Source organism: Chiloscyllium plagiosum, chromosome 33 (genome assembly GCF_004010195.1).
Source record: "Chiloscyllium plagiosum isolate BGI_BamShark_2017 chromosome 33, ASM401019v2, whole genome shotgun sequence".
In the NCBI taxonomy this organism is placed as follows: Eukaryota; Metazoa; Chordata; class Chondrichthyes; order Orectolobiformes; family Hemiscylliidae; genus Chiloscyllium; species Chiloscyllium plagiosum.
This window is the reverse complement of record NC_057742.1, coordinates 17,874,498-17,899,147: the sequence shown is the minus strand read 5'-3', so window position 1 is coordinate 17,899,147 and position 24,650 is coordinate 17,874,498. Positions and strand designations below refer to the sequence as shown.

The window sequence follows — 24,650 nt, the reverse complement described above, 5'->3', positions numbered from 1 at the left end:
AACACAATGGATTGTAACACATTCCAAACCTCACTACAGATTGCATTCTTTCCTAGATATTTTATTTTTTTATCTCGGATTTAAATGCTGACCACTCCAAAATGCACAAAAGGAATCCTGTTTCAATGAATGCCACAAAGTTATGGTTAGCAAACTGCAATCTGTTACATTAATTCCCCTCTCAAACAATTTGTGTTTCGAGGCACCAGAAGTTTTATTCTGCAGATTCGTGAGTTTGCATCTCTGCTGGTAGTTTGTTGCCTGAAATGATTCTGCGTTACCTATAAGTGACTGCTGTCAGGTTCTGTGGTTTTTGCCAACCCTTACTTACACTAGTGCACATAATACTATTCTCTGAGAGTGCATCTCTCATTAGTCATTGAGTCATACAGCATGGAAAGTGACCCTTCGGTCCAACTCGTCCACGCCGACCAGATATCCTAAACTGATTTAGTCCCATCTTCCAGAATTTGGCCCATATCTCTCCAAACCCTTCCTAGTCATATACCCAGTCAGATGCCTTTTAAATGTTGCAATTGTACTTGGCTCCATCACTTCCTCAGACTGCCCACTTTGAAGAAGTTCTCTGCCTCCCTCAGATGCTCCCCCGAAACCCACCTCCAGTCCTGAAGAAGGGTTACACCCGAAACGTCAACTTCTCCACGTTCTGGTGCTGCCTGGCTTGCTGTTTTCTTCCAGCTTCCTGCATGTTTACTTTGGATTCCAGCATCTTCAGCGTTTTTGTCTCCTGCTCATTCCATATACATGAAAATGTTGCCCCTTAGGTCCCTTTTAAAACTTTTCTCTCTCACCTTAACCATATGCCTTCTTGTTTTGGACTCCTCTACCCTGGGCAAAGGACTTTTGTTATTCACCTTATCCATGCCCCTCATGATTTTATAAAAAACTCTATATAAGGTCACCCCTCAGCCTCCAATGCCCCAGGAAAAAATAGACCCGGCCTATTCAGCCTCTCTCCCAAAACTCAAACCCTCCAATCCCTGCAACATCCTTGTCAATCTTTTTAACAACATATTTTCTATAGCATGGAGACACAGCATTCTAAAAATGCCCTCACCAATATCCTGGGTCTTGGTACAGTCTATTTCCGAACTGGAGTTCAGTTATGAAGAAGGGTAATTGGACTCAAACTTTTATTCTGCTTTCTCTGCACAGATGTTGATGGACCTGCTGAGTTTCTCCAACAGTTTTGATTTTTGTTTCAGATCTTCAGCATCCACAGTTCTTTGTTTTATTATCATCTCCTTATCTCATTAGTTCCTCATTATCTTATACCAAAGACCCAATCTTGTATAATAAAAGAACTATACAGATTCTAGAGATTTGTAATAAAAACAAATTGCTGGTGAAACTCAGCAGGTCTAGCAGTGTGAGTGGGAAGAAAACAGAATTAATGTTTTGAGCCATAGAGTTTTCATGACATTTCAATGAAGAGTCACCGGACTAAAGATATTGATTCTGCTTTCTTCTCCCAGAGGCTGGTACTATTACATTTAAAAGGCATCTGGATGGGCACATGAATATGAAGGAAAGGCAAAAGTGAGGACTGCAGATGTTGGAGATTAGAGTTGAGAGTGTGGTGCTGGAAAAGCACAGCTGGTCAGGCAGCATCCGAGGAGCAGGAAAATTGACGTCTCAGGCAAAAACCCTTCCTCAGGAATGCTCTGAGGAGGAGGGAAATTGACATCTCAGGCAGTCCTGATGAAGGGCTTTTGTCCGTGATGTCGATTTTCCTGCTCCTCTGATTCTGCCTGGCCTGCTGTGCCTTTACAGCACCACACTCTTGACATGGATAGGAAGGGTTTAGGGGGATATGGGCCAAATCATGGCAAATGGGATTAGATTAATTTAGGATATCTGGTCGGCGTGGACGAGTTGGGACACTGAAGGGTCTGTTTCTCTGCTGTTATTCTCTATGACTCTATGCTGCCAGATCTGCTGAGTTTCGCCAGCAATTTCTGCTTTTGACTCATTCTTCTGTTCTTGGGTCAAGCATAATATAAATTCCTAACAGTTGCAATTGGAAAAAACAACACCAAAGAAGTGGTTAAATTGTGAGCACAGAACATTGTTGCACCATGCAGATTTAACTTTACTCTGAACACTCCCCTTTGCCCCAAAATTTAAAAGATCCTGTAATTAGATGTAATTTAAGAATATTGAGCCTGTAAGTTTATAATTTATGTAAACCAGTGTTCCATAAGTAGAAGCTGTTTTGTAAATGGATATCAATGACAACTGGTCCATAGTTATTGCCAGTGTTCCACTCAACAAAATAACATTTTCAAATCAATTGGAACAAAACAAGCGAAGAAGGATAACAGTAATTTGGCTGCCCTCTTGTTTTCCATCTTTCATAATTTTGAGGTTGTCCAAAATAGAGTTAGGATGTAGACAACAGCTCCCATTCCAGAAACTGTTTAGTTTTACAATTCTCACCCTTCTTTTCAAATCCTTTCAAGGCCTTGCCCTCTATAACCTCGGCCTGCTGGACAGGCTTAAGACATCTCTGCACCATTCCAACTCTGGCCTCTTGTGCATTGCCAATTTGAATTGCTCCATCATTAGCAGCTGTGCTTTCAGCTGCCAGAACAGCAAAACTTGAATTCCATGCCCCCCCCAAACATCTCCTTTGAGGCACCCCTTAAAACTTCTCTTCAACCAAGTTTTTGATCATTTGTCCTTATGTCAGCATTCATCCAAAGACTCCTGTGAAGTGACTTGCAACATGTTACTACATTAAAGGTGCAATAGATGAACGAGTCATTGTTGCATTGGCACTTGGCTCTGTAAATATTTCAAAAATCTGCTTCACTGTCACTTACATTGATTTTCTTCGACACTGCAGTTCAGGCAGAAGAAAACAGCTGCAACAAAGCAGTTCCAGTTCCTGATATTCCAAGCTTATAAAAGGGCATGTGATTCTCATGGATTGAATTGGCGAACATAGCCCAGGACAAAAAATAAATTTCAGCTTCTATGGAGCTTCTTAGTCAGAAGAATACAATTTACCTGAGGAAATGCAGTTCTGAGCAAATACCCACAGGGCCATGGTCTGGATGCAGGTTTTCAAACATTGAGAATTATAGCTCACAACTATGTAATAATACAGATGTAGCTGATGGCAGATACTACAAAAACAGCTTTTAAACAGAGGAGAGAGAATAGACAGAATGATGTGTACACTCTCTCCTGACCCCCCACAAGATTTTCAAATGTGATTATGGTGAGAGGAGGCAAGTGAAGAATGAGACCAATCCAACTTGCATTTCAGAATACAAAACCTGTTGTCAAATATAAGATCACATTTATTGCTCACAAACAGGTAACTCTGGTCATGAAAGCAACCCACATACATCAACCCCTTCTAAATCCTTCATTAGTCAAGGCATAGGATATAAGACCAGGATGTAATGGTGCAACTGTACAAATCAATTGCTAAGGCATAACCTATGTACTATGTGCAACTCTGGTCACCTAATTACAAAAAGGATGTAATGCACCAGATAGGGTTACACAGAGGAGATTTACCCACATCTTGTCAGAACTGGAAAAACGCAGTTATGAAGGAAGATTGGACAGGCCAGGACTGTTCTTCTTAGACCACAGGAGGCCGAGGGGACAACTGATCGAGATGTACAAATCGTTGAGAGATCTGGGAAGCGCCAAATTACAACAGTAGAGCTCTTTATTTCAAATTACAATTAGAATGATTAGAGGGGAGATGAGGGAAGTAGGAGCCTGGAATTCACTGCTCAATAGGGTAGTAGAAACAGAAATCCAGATGTCCATTTTTAATAAAGTTATATTGCCTTAAATGCCATAAACTATAGGCCTATGGGTCTGCTGCTGAAAAGTGAGATTAGGCTGGGTGGCTGGCATTTTGGCTGCCATGACACAATGGGTTCAGAGGCCTCTTTCTTTGCTGTAAACACAGCAGTCATTGCCTAGACAATGATAGAATGCATTCTGTTGGATTATTGAAATGCAGCTCCATATTAACACAGAACATTCACTTACTAGTATAAGAGTCAGAAGGCGATATTAGCTTACAGGATGCACAATTTTTGATACCATATCTGATATGTGTGGTGACAGAGTTCGCTGTTGCGTTGGAAGAAAATGCAAAAATATTGTCTAAAAAGGCTTTAACACTTCCTTTTCTGAAAAGACAAAGAACAGCAAATCAGAATCAGCATAGATACATACAAAAGACTCTATAGATAATCAACTCATTGCTTAGAGCATTTACTGGGCCACAGATTAAAGTAACAATCTATATCCCTCATTTATAATTACTTTTAGAGATACAAATGCCAATTTTGGCAAATTAAATGTTTAAGTGAGATATTACCAAACATCACGAGGTGCAAGACCACCCAATGTATTTCTATCAAAACCCCTTGCCGTGTGCCCCTTCGTGGTCAGAGGTAGGAGGGTGAACATCATAAAAAGAGAACTCGACCTTCATTTTGCTGGGAAATTATAAAACAAAGTCTTCTAATTTCATTAGAAATTTAAACTATTTCTATGGATCTCAGGTTTTGCTTTGAAGCTAAGAGTTAATTAATATAAATTTATGTTTGGAACATTCCAGGCATGCCACGTTACCATGGAAATATGTTGCCTTTCTCTGGGGTTTATCTGTGTGTTTTACTCTGAGACAGGCGTTCAATGTTGGAGGAGCCAGAAGATTTGGCCTTTGAGCTGGAAGCAGCGAACTTCATGCATAAACCCAGAGTTCAGAGGCAATGGAAAAGGATTGACCAAGAGTTGTGCAGCAGTTGTAGTACAGAAGTATACAGATAGTAGAAATCAGGCAGATTCATAATTATTTGTAAGTTCACATGTTGGAATAATGACAGAAGTTCAGATTTCAGCTGAAAGATTTGGTGTTGCTCCCAAGAATGTGCACAATTTTTAAGAACCTGACAAATCGCTCAGGACTTTCTCGGAGATTTATATTGGAAAAGGGAAATTTTCAGCCCTGAGTCTTTGTGGCTGTATTTTATTGTGTTTTCAGAAGTAAAGTACAAGTAACCACCTAAATTGATGTTTACTTGATCATTTTACATTAAAGCTTTACTTATATTTTCCAATCTTTGGCATCTTGCATCCTTCAAGTAACGATATTTCAAATTTATGTTTTTCAGAAAGCAAGAAAGGTCCCTATGGCTTCATCTTGCGAATGAAGTCAATTCTATTTCCAAATTCAACCAGGATTTTCAAAATTTACATTTCAGATTTTCAGGATACACCTACTTGAAGCCCTTCTTAAAGTGCATCCTTTCATCACATGAATGCAAAACCAAGGTTTGCTTTTAAGTCACGATAAGTGTCAGAGATGATGGAAAATACTTCAGAGGTGCAGCCACTGGAATGTAACTGCCCATGAGCCTGGTATGTAGAGTCACACCATATGGAAACAGACCCTTCGGTCCAACCAGTCCATGCCGAACATAATCCCAAACTAAACTAATCCTACCTGCCTGCTCCTGGACCATATCCCTCCGAACTCTTCCTACTTCTGTTCTTTTGAATGTCTTTTAAACGTTATAATTGTGGGCGGCACGGTGGCACAGTGGTTAGCACTGCTGCCTCACAGCACCAGAGACCCGGGTTCAATTCCCGCCTCAGGCGACTGACTGTGTGGAGTTTGCATGTTCTCCCCGTGTCTGCGTGGGTTTCCTCTGGGTGCTCCGGTTTCCTCCCACAGTCCAAAGATGTGCAGGTCAGGTGAATTAGCCATGCTAAATTGCCCGTAGTGTTAGGTAAGGGGTAAATGTAGGGGTATGGGTGGGTTGCGCTTCGGCGGTGAGAACTTGTTGGGCCGAAGGGCCTGTTTCCACACTGTAAGCAATCTAATCTAATTGTGCCTTGGGAAGTTCATTCCACACCTGAACCACCTTCTGTGTAAAAAATCTGCCCCTTGTGTTTTTTTTTTAAATCTCTCTCCTCTCACCTTAAAAATGTAGCCCCTAGTCTTGAAATCCCCATCCCAGGAAAAAGACACCCATCATTCACTCTATCTATAGCCCTCATAATTTTATAAACTTCTATACAATCTAATGATTGGTCTTGACAGCAGAAGTTAAGAATTGTATTAAGGAAAAAATACTTGTGTCATTGCATCAACATGTAATGGTATCTTTTGTTTTGGAGGGAATGAGAAGGGCTAGTAAGCAAAAGCAATGGGCTCCAAGACAGAGAGGGGCAATTTCAGAAATGAGTTACACAACATTCTTTAACTCATTCTGTGTTTAGATGCAACAGATCCAAATTCAGTAATTCAAGCTGGACCCAGTTCTTCAGATTGGGAAATAACTTGCTGGCTGCTTGTGCAGAACGTTGATTGGGAGGCTTTTTCCCTCAGTTTAAAAGATGCGAGCATCTCTGATTACTAATAGTATGTATTTATATTGCTTGACAGATTTTATTTATTATTAGTTTTATTTCATAATATTTATTTGGAAGCCAAGTTTCATATTTATATTGTGGTCTCTCAAGTCTCTCCAAGCTCCAGTGCTAACGATTGAAACTTGGATGAATTCCCAGGTCATATCTTCTACCAATAAACACATTCCCCAGTTCTGGTCACTTTTACATTCATTTGCCCTCAAGCAGCACAAGTCCTGAAATTTTGAAACAATGTTGTGGTCCAATGTTCACCTTCAACAACAAAACCTGCAGACAAACCAATGGAACACCCATGGACTCTCCAGTATCAGGGTTCTTAGCAGAGGCAGTAATGCAGAACAAACAGCTCTGCCAACCATCCAACCCAAACTTTGGGTCCGCTATGTGGATGAGACGTTTGTCATCAATAAATAAAACAAATTAGAGGAAACCTTCAAGACCAGCAATAATACCTTTACTGGCATAAATTTCAGTAAAGAGGAGGAAAACAACAACAAAATGCCATTCCTAGATGTTACAGTAGAGCGAACAGTCAACGGGGAACTTCAAACCAGCGTCTACAGGAAAACAACACATACGGACAAAACGCTGAACTACAGAAGCAATCATTCCACCATCCACAAATGAAGCTGCATTAGAACATAATTTCAATGAGTCACCACACACTGCAGCACAGAGGAACTATAAAGAGCAGAGGAAAATCACCTATACAGTGTATTCAAAAAAAGAACAGGTACCCAACTGGGGAGAATGTGTAAACTCCACACAAAGTTGCCAGGGGCTGGAATCGAACCCGGGTCCCTGGCGCTGTGAGGCAGCAGCGCTAACCACTGAGTCACCATGCCACCAGACTTCAGATGGAAGACTAGCACAACACTCACTCAGTCCTGCGCTGGCCAGGTATGTGAGGGCAAAGTCTGCTGATTTCTCAGCAACCAACTCAAACAAGCAGATAAAACATGTCCAGAAACTCTAGCCACTCTCCCCTACATCAAAGACAACTCAGAAATGACTGCCATGCTACTCAGACCTCTTGGCATCATGGTAGCCCACAAACCCATCAACACACTAAAACAGCAGCTAATGAACTTGAAAGACCCTATACAGACAACAAGCAAAACAAATGTAATTTACAAAATACCGTCAAGAACTGTAACAAACACTACATTGGACAAACAGGCAGAAAACTGGTCACCAGGATACATGAACATCAACTACCCACAAAAAGACATGATCCACTCTCACTGAATCTTTACATACAGATGAGGAGGGACACCACTTTGACTGGTACAACACATCCAACCGAGGACAAGCCAAACAGAGACATGTGTGAGAATTCCTAAAAGCATGGCATTCCAACCGGAACTCTATCGACAAACACATTGACTTGGATCCCATTTATCACCCCCTGAGAAAAGGAACAGGAAATGACATCACCACAGGAACTGGCATCACCATAGGAAATGACATCTCCGACCCAAGGAAACCTAAACACACAAATAAAAAGCAGGCCATACCACCAGTACTTCATCCAGAGGCTAACTGATGATGTTACATAGTATGGTGACGAAACATCTGAAAACGAACCTTGCAGCTCAGCAAGCAAACCTATATCCAGAACCTCAACCTGAGCTAAAAATCTTCTCAAAACTTGCTAGTCCAAGGTAGATTTTGTCGCAGTTCCATCATACCGAAAGGAAAAAATGTCACTGAAAACCAAACATTGCTACATCGCCTACATTAGAACTAAAAAGGCTACTTGAAGTAAATAGACCATTCATCTGAAGATAATAGATGTTGATATTTCCATGTACAAGCAGGCTTGCCTGTAACAAGTAGTTCTGACTTAAGAATTAATTTTATCCAGTCAGTGTATACAATTTGAAGTAAATGAAGAGGAAAGGCACTGGTTTTACTGCCTGAGTTCCTCATCCATTGTAATACATAAAGGAACTGGCAATTTGACATTTTACGTAAACTGTTTTGGATTACCACCTACGTATAATGTCAAGTGAACAATTTTTCCATTCACAAATGAGATGAGCTATTTAAACTTCAGCACATTCTCAAGAATTCTCCATCGACTCAATTTAAGCACCAGCACCAATGTACGCCACTTGGCAGACTGCAGGCATGTGATGTAGTGTGTGCATCAGGGCAGAGGCCTTCCTGTTGAAACAATACAAAGACACATTGCAAACCTATGCAAATTTACACACCGTCTCAAATAACCCAAACTATACTGAGTTGATTTGGAGTCTGATTGCATGAACATGCCAGCTGTATACAAGTTATGCTGTGGTGTAGCATGGTGGCTCAGTGGTTAGCATTGCCACCTCAGTGCACCAGGGATCTGGTTTTGATCTGGCATATTCTTCCCATGTCAGCATGGGTTTCCTCTGGGTGCTCCAGTTTCCTCCCACAGCCCAAAGATGAGCAGGTTAGATGGGTTGGCAGTGCTAAATTGTCCACAGTGTGCAGGCTAGGTGGGTTAGCCATGGTTTACAGGGATTGGGTAGGCAGCTGGATCTGGGAGGAATGTTCTTTGGAGAGTTGGTGTGGACTCAATGGGCTGTTTGGCCTTCTTCCACACTGTAGGAATCCTATGGTTATATCCAAGTTAACAAAATTATTATAACACTCTTGAGACTGAGCACAACAATTGAACACATTAGAGTGAGATTTAGGCCAATATCTCCTCAAGTTGTGTCATGACAGTTTAGAATCATCTACGTAGGCGCATCATTTTACAACATGCACTCACTCAACAACTACTGCCTATCGATTCAAGATCAACAGCAAAGTCCTGGAAATCCTGATTCATTTTCCACATCCTGATGAAGAGACCAAACACAAACAGCCTTCATTAGAGAGAGTGCACAAACGTCCAATGAGCACTGATTGCCTGGACGTGGCAGAGTTTGCAAATTCCACTTTGGAATTATCAGCCGTCTTAGAACCCATCATGCTAGAAAGTCATCCTCAATCCTGAGGGACTGTTAAAGAGATGTCCCAATTCTTTTCATTGTTCAACCAGACCTGTGTTTTACTTTGTAAAATCACTGGGGCATGATGCACTGAAAAGAGGAGCAGAAAATAAGAACTTGAAGTGAATAAATTGAACAATGGGATTAAAGAAACAAAGAAGCCAGATACATACAAGAATTTGGCATTAGCTTGCATGGTCGAAGAGTCCCAACTCCCAGATTCCGCACCTGGAGGGCGTACAACATCTTATAACTGCAGATGCATTTTGATTTAGTTGGGAAGATTCCCCATTCTTTCATTGGAACATTAATTACTTATGATGAGCTTCTTTTAGTTTTATTGTATTATGTGTTCCTTTCTTACATTGTGGTCATTTCAAAGGGCAAATTGTTCAGATTATTATTGAGTGACCGCGAGGTAACTCTTACTTATCGGTCCATCTAAACAGAGAAACATGCATTTCCAAGCTGAAAACAGGATTTAGCACGTGGTCAGGGTTACCCAGCAATTAAATATGGATACTTACCCAAGCTTCCGAACAACAGATTTGTAGAAGGAACTGTCGTTTTTGAAAAGGATCGCCATCTAACAACAGTGGGGAGAAAGGCAGAAAACAAGAAGTAGTTTGAGGAATCATGTCAATGTGTACATGTCTGTCTGTAAGCAACGGCACTTTCACACCATATTAAAATAAGTTTCATGGTGGTTGTTCAAAATTATTTTGACGTTCACAGTGTTGTTCGATTATTACTAAAGTTAGCAGCAGTTGGTGGGAAATGAAAGAAAATACATAAGTCATAAGAAAATGAGAAACAAATACCACTGAACCATATGGCTAAACACAACTCTGTACAAAATAAAATTACTTGAGGATGGAAATGAAAATCAACTAGCACAAAAGGGTCCACTGCTGTTATAAAAAGATACATGGTCATACATTGCAGAAGACAACACTTCACATAAAAGAGACACAGATTGCAGGCACCAATTCTCTAATGTTTTCTCCCCATTCAATTTGTCATGACAACAAAGGTTTTTTCTTGTTGAATAAAGACTATTGTTCAGTGGATCATGACAAAACCAGCAGGATATCAGTCCCCTCTTAACTAAACTAGGAGAGGCTAGCCAACAGCACCATTTAAACACAACGCCAGATAAGATTTACATAGTTTCACAATTGGCACTATTTGCTAAGGACTTTAGTAAAAGCTTCCCAAGTTTTCAATGATTACAAATTGCCCAACATATCATGCTGATAGACCTAAAATTTGGAGTTCTTCGCAACTATAGAAAAAAGATTCTGACAGGAGATTAATGTGAAATATTTCCACCCCATTAGGGGTGCAAATTGCCCATAACCAGAGATTTCCTCAGACATTAAACCAGAATTGTGGTGTTGCATGTGAGGTTAGTATGTTAGTTATGACTAAGTAGATTATAACTAACCTCTTTCTCTATTTCTTTTGCAGTGTCATAAAATGCCTTTGAGTTTATTTCATTCATGTCGTCCGTAAAATTGCTTTTTGTTAAGTGCAAGATTCCTGGGAAGATTCTCGCTAGAAAGAGAGAGATAGAAACAAAACATTGACATATTGACCATGTAGCCTGGACAATTAGTGTAAGGACTTAAGCAATAAAAACTATGAGGCTAAAAAAAATTGCCTTCCTTTCCTCATGGAATCAAACCAGAGGACGAGTGAGATTATGGGCTATGAATTCCTGTTATTGTCATTTTCAGTTTGCTAACCAACATAATTCAAAAATAAAACTCACTCAGAATGGAGTCGGAAAATATTCTCCAAATAGATACTGACGAATAAAAAAAGTGTACAATTATAACTGAGAGAAAACAATTCAGTCACAGTTTGACAAAAGTGAAAATTACTGCAAAAGGAAAGAAGCATCTACAGATCTTAAAGAGATATTGGACAAATTGGGCTATCATGGAAATGCAAATATTTTAATACCAATATTTTCTGTGCAAATGGTTTCTCAGTCAATATAGAAAATTTTAATTAATCAACATTATTTTATATAAAAATGTCCATTTCTGTAGCATCTTTTGTCTCCTAAATGTTCTTAAAGGGCACTGCATCCAATAAATGCAGCAACCAAATTACTTTGGTGGTGTTAGTTGGAGGAAGGTGGTTAGGCAGCAAATCAGGATTTCATTGCAGTTTTACATACTGCTAGAGAGCAGGGGGACAGATCCTGTTCAGGTAAGGTTAAGATTGAAGCTGGAGGACAGTAACTTTGACAATGTGGCAGTTGGACATGCATAATGGTGTCACCCTTCAATCAACATCATCAAATGTCACACTTGAAGTGGGAGTTCTTCTCCTGAATCGATTCTTTGAAGATATTAAAAAAGACTACTCAACAGCAAGTATTAATTACAATAAAATTACCATCAACACAAGGCTGCTTTTCTCCACAAAGTCAATCCAGTCTGATAACTGTTTAAAAGAAAGTGTTATTTGCACATGAAAAGCATTGTGCCAGATTATGAAAAAAAAGAGTCTTTGGAGATGCATTTTTCTTATTTAATCCACTTTCTCTTGATACTAGGCACTCTTCTCCTCATCTAGAGGTGGAGAAAGCTGGTGGGGGTTCCATACCAGTAACTTTGTTTACCTATCCTCAACTTTAATCAGTCTCTACTAGTGCAGGAAGGAAAGACATGTACACGCACAAACCCATGGAAAGACTAGCAAAGACAGATTGGCTTGAAGGAATTACATCAGTGTAACACTTTTGCTCTTGTTGATCTATATATTGAGGACAGTCAGTGGACAAAAAATGAGGGGGAAGTGTAATTCATTCTTCATTAAAATTGGTGACTCCATATCCACCATGCAAACTATTACTGATGAACTTGGAGCAGTCGCTATCCTACAGTAAGCAGGGAGCATGGATAAAAGCAAATTACTGCGGATGCTGGAATCTGAAACCAAAAAAGAGAAAATGCTGGAAAGTCTCAGCAGGTCTGGCAGCATCTGTAAGGAGAGAAAAGAGCTGACGTTTCGAGTCTAACTGACCCTTTTTCAAAGCAGGGAGCATGCTTGTGCATCTTAAAAATTACCTCCATCTTAATAAAGAGGACAACAATGATTGTGGCAGTTACTGCATAATGACTCAAACAGCTACTCTACAATATAAAAAATGTAATTAATCTACTCCCAAAAAGTGAAATCTTAAGCTGCTCTTATACTAAAATGCTGGGATCATTAATTTTAAGGATTCTTTGCAAGTTTCCCCTCATTGAGACAGACCAGCATATCAGGCGTTAGCATCACTGGATCAAGTCTTATGTTAATATAAAAGTAGCATATGTAAGTCATGAGTTTGATGTAAATATTATCAGAAAACAATAGGGTTGACAATTTTCTTTTTACCTGTTACACAGCTATTTTCCTTTTCAAAGAACCCAGGGGAACATTGACACTTATACGTCTGAAACAGATTCACACAAGTACTGCTTGGAGGACAGATTGCATTTTTGCAATGATCTGGAAATCAAAATAGTACATGCTGAAATTGTTATTTGTTTCATTACAGACTTATTTGGTAAAGTAACATCCACTATGATTTGAAATTTACTGAACACAATGAATCAAAGCATTGGATTAGAAGTAAAACAGCTGACAATTTATTTCTTACAGGATTTAACAAATGTAATTATAGTATTGGTCATAATCGTCAGTGGAGTTTAAAAATGGGATTTAGATTTACCCAAGTTTCAAGCAAACCCCCCACCCCCACCGCATTGCCAACTATAGTTACACAATTTGAGTGTACAATGGTGTTGCAAGGAATCTCCCTCTCATGCTTCAACAATCATTTAAATCAAAGCTCTGCTGTGAACTTGGTTAAAGAACAACCTATATTGTCTCCAATACATGATTTGGAGATGTACAAAGTTAAAAATCACACAACACCAGGTTATAGTCCAACAGGTTTATTTGGAAGCACTAGCTTTTGGAGCACTGCTCCTTCATTGCTGTCTAGCAATCTAGGCGTGTTCAATATAGCGTATCAGTTGCAAGACACTCTGATCTTTTGCTATAAATTCTGTTTCTTATTATCCTGCCCCACTTGTTTCCTGATGAAGGAGCAGCGCTCTGAAAGCTAGTACCTTCAAATAAACCTGTTGGACTATAACCTGATGTTGTGTGATTTTTACAAAGTATTGACAGAAACAGCCTTGGAGCAGAAAGTTAAATCATTTTACTGTACAAGATGGAAAATTGGTGTTCAAATCTGTAAATAAATCAGATGCTTATTTATTCAACAGACACTCTTTCACAACAGTAACAACACAAGCACTAATGGAAAATTCCACTTTCCATCAGACTCCATGATGGGTTTATAAGAACAAGATGCCAATATATTCAGCATTGGCATAGATCTCAGACTTTTTCATATTTAAAAGGGCAATCCATGGATTTAAGCACACAACGCTTTTTAAAAAAGAACACTTTCCCTCTGAAATTAATGCCCATCATTTGTCCCTTCCTATCAAGTTTACTTTTCCTAAACTTGAACTTGGATGAGAATGTTTTGAATGGTTTTAATCCAAAAAGGTTTAACATTTGGGTTTCATTTTGCAAAAATGCTGATGATGATTGTTCACTGCTGTTGTCAGTGACATTGTCACTACAACTTAAGATATTTACTACACACGAAGAAGAAAAGAAGGTCATTATGGCTGACAAGTTTCAAGGTTAAGTCATATATGTTAATTTTGAGAGCACTAAGTTTTGGCAGAAGGAAGTTATATCAGCAACCAACTATGCCATAAAAAAAGTTAGTCCATCTTGCCTTGATTTATTTGACAGGTACTTGGATCCTTGACACTACTGTTCTCACCGTTGTGGTAAAATGTGTAATCCCAATAGCCAACTATTGCTAACACCGATGATGTTTAGTTAAATACTAACCCCAAACTGATTAGCCAGCTTTTGAGCAAAAGGAAACAAAGCAGTTTACTAGACTGAGAAACATCAGCCAATGCAAAAATGTAGGCTTACCTGTAGGCTGTGGAGTCATGGTCTTTGGAGGCTGGGTTGTCGACCAAGTAGAATTGGAAAATTCTGTACTCTGAGTCATTGCCTCACTTGTAGTATTCATTGGCACTGTAGCATTCATTGACACTGTAGCAGTTGCTGGCATTGTAACATTTGTGCTGGCTTCACTGTTTGCAGATGTGTTGGTTGACGTAATGTTCATTGGAACCCACGTAGATCTTTCAGTGGTGGAAAAGACTGTTGCCATAGTAACATTAATTTCTCCACTTGTAGCTGGTAGGCTGGTTGATGCATTATGAGGTGTGGCGGCGGTGGTTGTGTGTTCTGGGATTGAACTTTGGGTGGTATTTTCTGTGGTGTTTGTTGGAATCTCAGCTGTGGCTACCGTTTGAAGAGTTGAAGCCCCTGCTGTTGCAACTGTCATGTTAACTGGGGAATACGTGGGAGCAAACGTTGCATTTGAAAAAGAGGTTTGTGCTTCGGTTGTTGTTGTATTTTCTCTGGTTGAAGATGATGTTACACTGGTCATTGAAATAAGTGGGGAGCTTGCTGAAAGACTTGTGTCAGATATTGGAACAGTGGTAGACACTGCAGTTACCTCAGAGGCAGAACTGGGTGTTGAGGTAGTGCTCTTGTCAACTGTACTTGGTTTTGAAGTGGGTATGTGTTTAATTGTCTGCGATTCCACTACTGTAATGGTGCTGGATGATGACCTGGACGTCACAGGAGTCAATTCTGTGGCATTTGTCCCTCCTGAAAGAAATCATATCTCAAATTAGAATTAAATATTTTACCATTTTGAAGCTGGACATCTCCCTTGTGAGGAAAAACAACGTTGGAGAAGTAACAGGGAAAAGAAAGACTTGTATTGATATAGTCTTTTTCATGACCACCATTCATCTCAAAATGCTTTGGATGAAGTGAAAAGTTTTTTGAAATATAGTCACTGTTAATGGAAGTAGTGGAAAATGTTTTACTTCGAGAGATGTATATTTGCCTTTAAGATCATTGATGCCTGATGGATTTGTAACATGGTTGCCATGGAGTAGAGGGTAGGGGCCGCTATGGCATGGGGCTCAATGGTTAGCACTGCTGTCTCATAATGTTAGGGACCTGGGTTCAAATCCACCCTCAGGCAACCGTCTGTGTGGAGTTTACACATTCTCCTTGTGTCTGTTTAGGTTTCCTCTCAGGATGTGCAGGTGAGATGGCCTGGCCATGGGAAAATGCAGCGTTACAGCGGTGGGTTGGGTCTGGGCAGGATGCTCTTTGGAGGGTCGATGTGGACTTGATGGGTTGACTGGTCTAATTCCATACTGTAGGGGTTCTATAATTTATGCTGCACAAAGATATTCATTTGGTTGTTACTTTGTGTTGAGCCTTTTGCCTAGATTTTGCCCAGCAAAACTGTCAGCACACAACAATATTGTATCTTGAGTGTGCATGTGTGCACTTAATCATGGAAATTCAAATATTACTGTCAGTGATTTTTTTTCCAACACAGATACACTTTCAAAATGATCATCCCTTTTAATGCTCTAATACCACTGTTAAAAGCCCCTGAAAGTATCATATAAGACCATAAGGCATAGGAGTGGAAGTAAGGCCATTCCGCCCATCGAGTCCACTCCGTCATTCAATCATGGCTGATGGGCATTTCAACTCCACTTACCCGCATTCTCCCCGTAGCCCTTAATTCCTTGTGTCATCAAGAATTTATCAATTTCTGCCTTGAAGACATTTAGCGTCCCAGCTTCCACTGCACTCTGTCGCAATGAATTCTACAGGCCCACCACTCTCTGGCTGAAGAAATGTCTCCGCATTTCTGTTCTGAATTTACCCCCTCTAATTCTAAGACTGTGTCCACGGGTCCTAGTCTCCTCGTCTAACGGAAACAATTTCCTAGCGTCCACCCTCTCCAAGCCATGTATTATCTTGTAAGTTTCTATTAGATCTCCCCTTAATCTTCTAAACTCCAATGAATACAATCCCAGGATCCTCAGCCGTTCCTCATATGTTAGACCACCCATTTCAGGGATCATCCGTGTGAATCTCCGCTGGACACGATCCAGTGTGTACTTTGGCTTTATGAATTTTCTCACTGTTTAGAAAGTAATCCATGCTTCTGTTCTTTTTTCCAAATTGCAAGACCTCGCATTTGCTCACATTGAATTCCATCAGCCATTTCCTGGACCACTCTTCCAAACTGTCTAGATCCTTCTGCAGCCTCCCCACTTCCTCAGTACTACCTGCCTGTCCACCTAACTTTGTATCATCGGCAAACTGCGCTAGAATGCCCCCAGTCCCTTCATCCAGATCATTAATATATAATGTGAACAGCTGCGGCCCCAACACTGAACCCTGCAGGACACCGCTTGTCACCAGCTGCCATTCCGAAAAAGAACCTTTTATCCCAACTCTCTGCCTTCTGTCAGACAGCCAAACCTCAATCCATACCTGTAGCTCACCTCGAACACCATGGGCCCTCACCTTGCTCAGCAGCCTCTCGTATGGCACCTTATCAAAGGCCTTTTGGAAGTCTAGGTAGACCACATCCACTGGGTGAATCTTGTTCAAAAGATTTAATTGGGGAGTTCTTTTAGTGCAGTGGTAGTGTTCCTATCTCTGAGTCGGGGACGTGACTGCAAGTCCCATATGCTTTAGAGATGGGTTGCAAAGAAACAGGAAATATATCAAAATAGTTATTATGTACTGAGTAAAAACCTATGATGAACATCATCTCTGGCCCTGAAATACTGGGTTTATTTTTGTTCAGTGTCAACCTTTTCCTCATGATAAAGAGTAAACAGTTTAAAATAAGCTGAAATATCAATCTCAAAATTTTAGATTGCTATCTACAGAACTGAATGTGTGTCAGACAATCTTTAATTCCTAGTCACTGAGAATTCATGGTAATTGGTTATTTAACCCTGTTTGATGATCCCACTGATGCCAGATTCCTCAGAAATCCCCTTGACTTGACACAAGATTCAAATTAACATCAGGAAGTCTCTGCTGCTATAATAATTAGATTGTTGGTGGCATCTTTCTTCGAAGTTAGCACTGAGTATTATTGCTTTGCTACTGACCCAAAGCACTACCATATTTAACTTTAACCAAGTACAAAATTTGACTTGAAAAGAAATAGAAGCAACAAGAATATCTGTTCACCATAGCCTTGCTGCATCTTAAATGTAAATTGTACTTTACCACTTCTATGAACAAGAAAATATATTGAAACAACATATTCCAATATCAATATTTGGTTAAAAAAATTACACATAAAAGGGAGAACTAGCCGTTTGAATACAGAACTGGCTCAAAGGTAGAAGACAGAGGGTGGTGGTGGAGGGTTGGTTTTCAGACTGGAGGCCTGTCACCAGTGGAGTTCCACAAGGATCGGTGCTGGGTCCTCTACTTTTTGTCATTTACATAAATTATTTGGATGCGAGCAGAAGGGGTACAGATAGTAAGTTGGCAGATGACACCAAAATTGGAGGTGTAGTGGACAGTGAAGAAGTTAACATCAGATTACAACAGGATCTTATCAGAGTGGCAATTGGCCAAGAAGTGGCAGATGGAGTTTAATTTGGATAAACGTGAGGTGCTGCATTTTGGGAAAGCAAATTTTAGCAGAGCTTATACACTTAATGGTAAAATCCTAGAGAGTGTTGCTGAACAAAGAGACCTTGCAGTGCAGGTTCATAGCTCCTTGAAAGTGGAGTCGCAGGTAGATAGGATAGTGAAGAAGGCACTTGGTATGTTTTCTTTCATTGGTCAGAGTTTTGAGTACAGGAGTTGGGAGGTCATGTTGCAGCTGTACAGGACATTGGTTAGGCCACTGTTGGAATATTGCATGCAATTCTGGTCTCCATCCTATCAGAAAGATGTTGTGAAACTTGAAAGGGTTCAGAATAGATTTACAAGGATGTTGCCAGTGTTGGAGGATTTGAGCTATAGGGAGAAGCTGAACAAGCTGAGGCTGTTTTCCCTGGAGCATCGGAGGCTGAGCGGTGACCTTATAGACATTTACAAAATTATGAGGGGCATGTATAGGATAAATAAACAAAGTCTTTTCCCTGGGGTTGGGAAATCCAGAACTAGAGGGCAGAGGTTTAGGGTGAGAGGGGAAAGATATAAAAGGGACCTAAGGGGCAACTTTTCCATGCAGAGGGTGGTACGTGTATGGATTGAGCTGCCAGAGGAAGTGGTGGAGGCTGGTACAACTGCAACATTTAAGAGGCATCTGGATGGGTATATGAATAGGAAGGGTTTGGAGGGATATGGGCCGGGTGCTGGCAGGTGGGACTAGATTGGGTTGGGATATCTGGTCGGCATGGACGGGTTGGACCGAAGGGTCTGTTTCCATGCTGTACATCTCATTGACTCGATGACATCGAACCTAAGAGATATTGCCCTCATTTTAATAAAGTCATCCAAATCATAACTGGTTTTGACTGATTTTGAGAACTTAATTTATGCTTGTTTGAGTTTTGTTAGCTTTTCTCAGTTTAAGAAGAAGTTCAACAATAAATACAGTTCGCAAGTAGATAAATGTAAATGCATCATATACAGTAGCTATTCCCTCATGATCAAAGTCATAAAGTTTGTTGCATAAAGGAAGTATGCAACAAACTTTCAAATCTTTAAAAATTTGAAATCATTCATTTTCTTTTCACAAGAATTCTATACCCAGTAATTTACTTTTTTCTGCAACATTTGCATTAGGTTTTACTCAAATCTCATTACTCTCATAATCCTAGAAGGATTTATTCTTGGCTTCTTAATCAGCATTATGCTTGACATCAACCTCCACAGACAAGGGGAGTGTAGTTACATGCACATTGATGACACCTAAGACATCCCTCCACCAGCTGGTCCAGCAGTTTGTTTTGGGAAACTGATCACAACAAACTACCTGATGAAGGAGCAGTGCTATGAAAGCTAGTGCGTCAAATTAAACCTGTTGGACTATAACCTGGTCTATCTTTGTACACCCCAGTCCAACACTGGCATTTCCAAATCATCACAACAAACCTGAATTTCTTACATTCTGGATCAGTGGTGCTGGAAGAGCACAGCAATTCAGGCAGCATCCGAGGATTCTTACAACTGAGCTCAGGCAAGATTGTAGTCATTGCCTTCAGGCTCTGCCAACAACATGCAGCAATGTCACACATTTTGGTTTCCTCGTTAGTGACCTTCTTGGGATGAACCAGACTACTTGCAGCTTTGTGGTTTACTCCAGCCCCAAGCAGAGATTCCAAAGCTATATGTTCTCTGTCTAATCATTACTTATACACTTAATGGTAAGGTCCTAGGGAGTGTTGCTGAACAAAGAGACCTTGGAGTGCAGGTTCATAGCTCCTTGAAAGTGGAGTCGCAGGTAGATAGGAGAGTGAAGGCGGCTTTTGTTATGCTTTCTTTTATTGGTCAGAGTATTGAGTACAGGAATTGGGAGGTCACATTGCGGCTGATCAGGACATTGGTTAGGCCACTGTTGGAATATTGCGTGCAATTCTGGTCTCCTTCCTATTGGAAAGATGTGAAACTTGAAAGGGTTAAAAAAAGATTTGCGAGGATGTTGCCAGCGTTGGAGGATTTGAGCTATAGGGAGAGGCTGAACAGGCTGGGGCTGTTTTCCCTGGAGCGTCGGAGGCTGAGGGGTGACCTTATAGAGGTTTATAAAATCATGAGAGGCATGGATAGGGTAAATAGACAAAGTCTTTTCCCTGGGGTGAGGGAGTCTAGAATAAGAAGGCATAGGTTTAGGGTGAGAGGGGAAAGATATAAAAGGAACCTAAGGGGCAACTTTTTCATGCAGAGGGTGGTACGTGCATGGAATGAGCTACCAGAGGCTGGTACAATTGCAACATTTAAGAGGCATCTGGATGGGTATATGAATAGGAAGGGTTTGGAGGGATATGGGCCGGGTGCTGGCGGGTGGGACTAGATTGGGTTGGGATATCTGGTTGGCATGGACATGTTGGACCGAAGGGTCTGTTTCCATGCTGTACATCTCTATGACTCTATGACCTGATCAGGTGACTCAGTTTGTTACAGGGGGCTAACAAAGAAAGAACATTACAGCACAGGAACAGTCCCTTTGGCCCTCCAAGCCTGGACTCTGGAGAATGTAGTTTCATTTGCATTGTAGTATGCTTGTTCCTGTCATATCTGGACACCTGTTTTACTGAAGATGGAGGTAAAAAAACATTTCTAACTTGAGTTTTAGATTAGATTACTTACAGTGTGGAAACAGGCCCTTCGGCCCAACAAGTCCACACCGACCCTCCGTAGAGCAACCCACCCAGACCCAATCCCCTACATTTACCCCTTCACCTAACACGGTGGGCCATTTAGCATGGCCAATTCACCTAACCTGCACATCTTTGGACTGTGGGAGGAAACCGGAGCACCCAGAGGAAACCCGCGCAGACACGGGGAGAATGTGCAAACTCCACACAGACAGTTGCCTGAGGCAGGAATTGAACCCGGGTCTCTGGTGCTGTGAGGCAGCAGTGCTAACCACTGTGCCACCCATCAAAAGGAAATGGTTTATGCAAAGGATACTCTCTTGCAAGTGTTGCTTACACTTAAATGACAATTTAATTGATTAATTCTTATTTTGCCCGGTCAAGGTGTTGTTAATTCTTCTCCATGTGTCTTGCTGCAAATTGAATGAAGTAAACTGATATAAAACGTGAAGAAATGATTTGAATGACTTCACTGGTCAATTTTGCAGTACTTGAACATTTAAGAATGGTGGCTCAAAGAGATTAGATTGCTTTGTTCTCTCCTGGTTGTACTTACACTACTTCCTTTATGCAACAAACTTTATAACTTTGATCACGAGGGAATAGCCACTGTATATGATGCATTTACATTTACCTCTACTTGTGAACTGTATTTAAAGTTGAACTTCTTAAACAGAAAAAAAGCTAACAAAACTCAAACAAACATAAATTAAGTTCTCAAAAACAGTCAAATTTGTGCCTCTGAGAAGAATCTTAATGAAAATAAGCTAATTCTGTATTTCACCATTCACGCTTTCACATTACAGTATTCTTATAAAAGCCTGCTAAGCTGGTGTGCAAGAAACTCAGACAAATACAATGGCAAGGGTGATAGCTACACAATTTCCAGAAGTATTAAGCATTGCCATTGTTTCAGGAATGTGTCCTTGCTTCAAGATCTGGGTGCATGTTTAACAGTGCACTTAGATTAACAGCTTGTTCATTGTGGATATGAAGGTTATCTAATGAAAACAACAAATGCTGCAGATCACAGTGGGTCAGGCAGTATCCATGGAGATAGCAAGCTAACGTTTTGAGTCTAAAGGACTCTTCCTCAGAGCTGAAATGGAGTGTGGAGGGACAGCATTTATGCTACAGTTTGGGCGGGAGGGCTATTTAGTTGGTGTAGAATGCTATGTTAGTTGTCTACATTAAGTGATTGGAATGTGAGAATGGAAGAACAACGGTGTTTCTCCCGCCAGACTTGAAAGGACAGTGAGTGGGATGGGGAGGGAAAGACACAGAGTCATAGAGATGTACAGCACAGAAACAGACCCTTCGGTCCAACCTGTCCATGCTGACCAGATATTCTAAATTAATCTAGTCCCACTTGCCAGCACTTTGCCCATATCCCTCTAAGCCCTCCCCATTTATGTACCCATCCAAATGCCTTTTAAATGTTGTAATTGGACCAGTCTCCAAGACTTCCTCTGGCAGCTCATTCCACACGTGCATCCTCTGCATGAAAAAGGTGCCCCTTAGATTTCTTTTAAATCTTTCCCCTCTCACCCTAAACCTATACCCTCTAGTTCTGGATTCTCCACCCCATGGAAAAGACCTTGTCCCTCATCATTTTATAAATTTCTATTAAGATCACCCTCAGCTTCCGATTCTCCAGGAAAAAAACAACCTCAGTCTATTGAGCTCAGTCTATGACAATTTAATTGATTAATTCTTATTGTGCCCGGTCAAGGTGCTGTTCATTCTTCTCCATGTGTCTTGCTGTATATTGAATGAAGTAAACTGATATACAACGTGAAGAAATGATTTGAATGATTTCACTGGTCAATTTTGCAGTACTTGAACACTTAACTTTAGCTCAAACCCTCTAACCCATGATAACAAGCTAAAGGAAAGGAAGGAAATGGTTCACAATTTGAAGGTGTTGAACTCAATATTAAGTCCAGAAGGCTGTAAAGTGCCTGGTTAGAAGAAGAGATGTTGTTCCTCCAGTTTGCGCTGTGATTTGCTGGAGAATTGCAACATGCCGAGGACAGTCAATATGGGCACACAAGCAGGAAGCTGTGTTAAAATGACCAGCTATGGGAAGGTTAGGGTCCTGCTTTTGCACAGACAGGAGGCATTCTGCAAAACGGTCACCCAGTCTGTGTTTGGCTTCTCCAATGCAGAGTAGGCCACATTGGTTGCAGTGAATACAATATTCAGAAAGACATGCCTCGCAGGGCATCCATATTTTGAACATTCAAATATCTCAGTTTCAAAATCAGGATAGGCCAGTTTGCAATGAACTAAACCAAATCATATAGCATACTTCTGAACTTGAATTATAACACTCTCAAACTTGCAACTGATAAAATGTGCAAATTGGACAGGCTTGGAAACAAAATTTCTGATCTGAGCCAACTTGCTTAAATTCCAAATGCATTATGATGAAATATTTAAAAAGGTACAGCAACCACCATTAGAACAGTTCATTTTTCTCACAGTAGTACACTTTTGAACTTAAAAGGCAGTATTATCAAGGATTATCGTCCTTGAAATGTCTATGTAAAGACTAACACCAGAAGGTTTTTTTTGGGGTTGCAGGATGCATTGATGAGAAAGAGTATTTTGGTGGCAATATTTTTACAAAACAATAATCATTTCGTTCACAAGCATCAAGTCAAAACAGTCAATAGCCAGGCTTTACAAAAAGAAATATGACAAAACAAGGAAAAGCGACCATGCTATAAAGATACATTTGATGTAGTGGTTTCAATTGATGCTGTGCAAACAAGCAGTTTCACAAGTGCTGAGTAAGTGAAACTTAGAACTCCAAACAACTGCAAACAATGGTAACACTACGTAAAGAAAACCATTCAGCTTTAAAAGGTAGTAGACAATAGTGACAGGAATTATCACACCAATTTGGGAGCCCAACATTGTTCCAGCCAGGATTGACCGGTTGTTTACAGACAAATTTGTAAAGGATGATGTTTTAGTGGCTCTTAGTAATAGAATAGTTAGGAGTTATCACTAATCAAAAGGAACGAGCAAACACATTCAAATATATGGAGATGAGTTTAAAGAGCTCATAAAAGTTAAGGCACAGAATATTTTACATCAAAATCAACAATTGTCCATCCAAATGAGCAAGGCCAGGTGAACAGACATTTCTACCCTCTTCTGGCTTATGTTTCTCGAATGCCAGATTTTGTCATGGATTCCAGCAGTGTGTTGCATTATCAATTGTGGCTCAGTGGGGATCACCCTCACTTCGGAACCAGATGTTTGTAGGTTCATGCTATACTGCAAGATGCTGATTTCCAGAAGACATGTTAAAATGAGATCCCATTCAAAAGGGCATCAATGTTGACATGGCACTATTTCAAAAGAGAATGTGAGGACTGCAGATGCTGGAGATCAGAGCTGAAAATGTGTTGCTGGAAAAGCGCAGCAGGTCAGGCAGCATCCAAGGAGCAGGAGAATCGACGTTTCGGGCATGAGCCCTTCTTCAGGAATGAGGAAAGTGTGTCCAGCAGGCTAAGATAAAAGGTAGGGAGGAGGGACTTGGGGGAGGGGCGTTGGAAATGCGATAGGTGGAAGGAGGTCAAGGTGAGGGTGGTAGGCTGGAGTGGGGATAGGGGCGGAGAGGTCAGGAAGAAGATTGCAGGTTAGGAAGGCGGTGCTGAGTTCAAGGGATTTGACTGAGACAAGGTGGGGGGAGGGGAAATGAGGAAACTGGAGAAATCTGAGTTCATCCCCTGTGGTTGGAGGGTTCCTAGGCGGAAGATGAGGCGCTCTTCCTCCAACCGTCGTGTTGTTGTGGTCTGGCGATGGAGGAGTCCAAAGACCTGCATATCCTTGGTGGAGTGGGAGGGGGAATTGAAATGTTGAGCCACAGGGTGGTTGGGTTGGTTGGTCCGGGTGTCCCAGAGGTGTTCTCTGAAACGCTCCACAA

The 24,650-nt window shown here is 40.7% G+C and overlaps 1 protein-coding gene across 2 annotated transcripts in view; it reads right to left on the bottom strand.

Moving 5' to 3' along the window:
* The window catches only part of LOC122539899 (protein HEG-like), a 90,482-nt gene that overhangs the window by 19,450 nt on the left and 46,382 nt on the right, over window positions 1–24,650 (bottom strand). For both annotated transcript variants that reach the window (XM_043675055.1, XM_043675056.1), the window contains exons 2-6: window positions 14,457–15,206; window positions 12,822–12,935; window positions 10,873–10,982; window positions 9,953–10,011; window positions 4,042–4,184 (exon numbers count right to left, since the gene is read on the bottom strand). In XM_043675055.1, the coding sequence (XP_043530990.1) occupies window positions 4,042–4,184; window positions 9,953–10,011; window positions 10,873–10,982; window positions 12,822–12,935; window positions 14,457–15,206 (1,176 nt within the window). The remainder of the gene's footprint in view (window positions 1–4,041; window positions 4,185–9,952; window positions 10,012–10,872; window positions 10,983–12,821; window positions 12,936–14,456; window positions 15,207–24,650) is intronic.